This window comes from Gastrolobium bilobum, unplaced genomic scaffold, assembly GCF_033153095.1.
Source record: "Gastrolobium bilobum isolate Gb01-03AN ecotype WA unplaced genomic scaffold, APGP_CSIRO_Gbil_v1 utg3288, whole genome shotgun sequence".
Classification (NCBI taxonomy): domain Eukaryota; kingdom Viridiplantae; phylum Streptophyta; class Magnoliopsida; order Fabales; family Fabaceae; genus Gastrolobium; species Gastrolobium bilobum.
Window position 1 is genome coordinate 81,893 of NW_026899098.1, and position 1,578 is coordinate 83,470.

At 44.9% G+C, this 1,578-nt stretch overlaps 1 protein-coding gene across 1 annotated transcript; it reads left to right on the forward strand.

The window, feature by feature from the left end:
• The first annotated feature begins 296 nt into the window (after positions 1-296).
• Positions 297-683, forward strand: LOC133287163 (uncharacterized). Its single transcript, XM_061484727.1, has one exon. It carries the CDS (start codon positions 297-299, stop codon positions 681-683), a length of 387 nt encoding a protein of 128 aa, XP_061340711.1.
• Positions 684-1,578: the final 895 nt, after the last annotated feature.

Sequence of the window (1,578 nt, forward strand, 5' to 3'; positions counted from 1 at the left end):
AATTTCAATTGCTCCTGAAGAAATATGGAGTGCAGCATAAAATTGCCACCCCTTACCACCCACAGACCAGCGGGCAGATAGAGGTGTCCAACAGGGAGATAAAAAAAATCCTGGAAAAGGTCGTAAACCCAGATAGAAAAGATTGGTCCAACAAATTGGATGATTCCCTATGGGCGTATCGAACAGCTTATCGAACGCCCATTGGCTGCTCCCCCTATAAGTTGGTGTTTGAAAAAACGTGTCACTTGCGTCTGGAACTTCAACACAAAGCATTCTGGGCCATCACATTGCTAAACATGGATTCCAGAATGGCTGGGGAAAAGAGGTTGCTCCAGTTGGTTGAACTGGAAGAATTCCGGAGCAAGGCATATGAAAACGCCAACCTCTACAAGGAGCAGATGAAAAAGTGGCACGATAAAAAGCTTATCAAGAGAGAGTTAGAAGATGGAGACAAAGTGTTGCTGTATCGATCCAGATTGAAACTGTTTCCTGGAAAGTTGAAATCAAGATGGGAGGGACCTTATGCAATCATTGAAGCACTTCCCAATGGAGCATTTGCCATTGCTCATGAAACATCTGGAGCAACGCTCAGGGTAAATGGACACAGACTCAAGAAGTATAATAGAGGGATCAAGGAGCATGAGAAACTAACTTCTCATCTCGATGACCCAGCTGAAGTCTGACTCAAGGAGCAACAAGTCGAGCTAAGACTATAAACGAAGCGCTACTGGGAGACAACCCAGATTTATTTCCACGTCGTTCTTTTTATTATTATTGTCTTTGTTTGAGAAAATTAATGTGCTAACCATTGCAGGAAGCTAGTTTTGGGGTTGCTCTTGAGCAACCTGATCCCAAAAGCAAGGAGCAACCAACACTTAGAATTTGATCCCTCAATGAGAAACCAAGTTCTAATTGGGCTGATCCACTTGCCCCTTTTAACCCAAGGGCCTGCAATGGGCCGCATGCGAAAAAGAGAGAGAAAACCGAGTGGCGGAAGCAACGGAAGGATAATAGCTCCACGTCGTGCTGTCACATCCCTCCAATCAAGCGAGAGTAGCAGTTTCAAAAAGAAGAAACCGTCAGAGCAGAGGACAGTTGCTTTCCCCCAGGCCGATTTATGTGCAGCAGACGCTCTTCCACCCCATATCCGCCACTCAGCAAAGCCACGATCACCACCATACAGAGCGTTTTAACCTTCCCATCCTCCCCTTCGTTCCTTTATAAACACAGAACTACTATTTCATTCTCATAATCTTTTCTCCTTCAACCCACAAAAAATCCAACCTTTACTCCCCACTCCATCCCTCCTACTCAGAACATTACACCATGACACGTCCAAAGGCCATTATACCTGTTGCTTCTATCTCCAAGAAGAGGACTCGAACAGGGAAAAAGCTCAAACCTGAGCAAACCACAGTCGACCGTACAATCATACCAGAACGGGGCATAGTCCTCAGTAGCTCCTGTAACACCCCAAATGTAAATACATATAGGGTGCACCTTCATCATGCATTCAACGCGCAGAAGTCTAAATTTAAACTTTACGAATGCAAATATCAGAGTGTGGAATGGAAACAC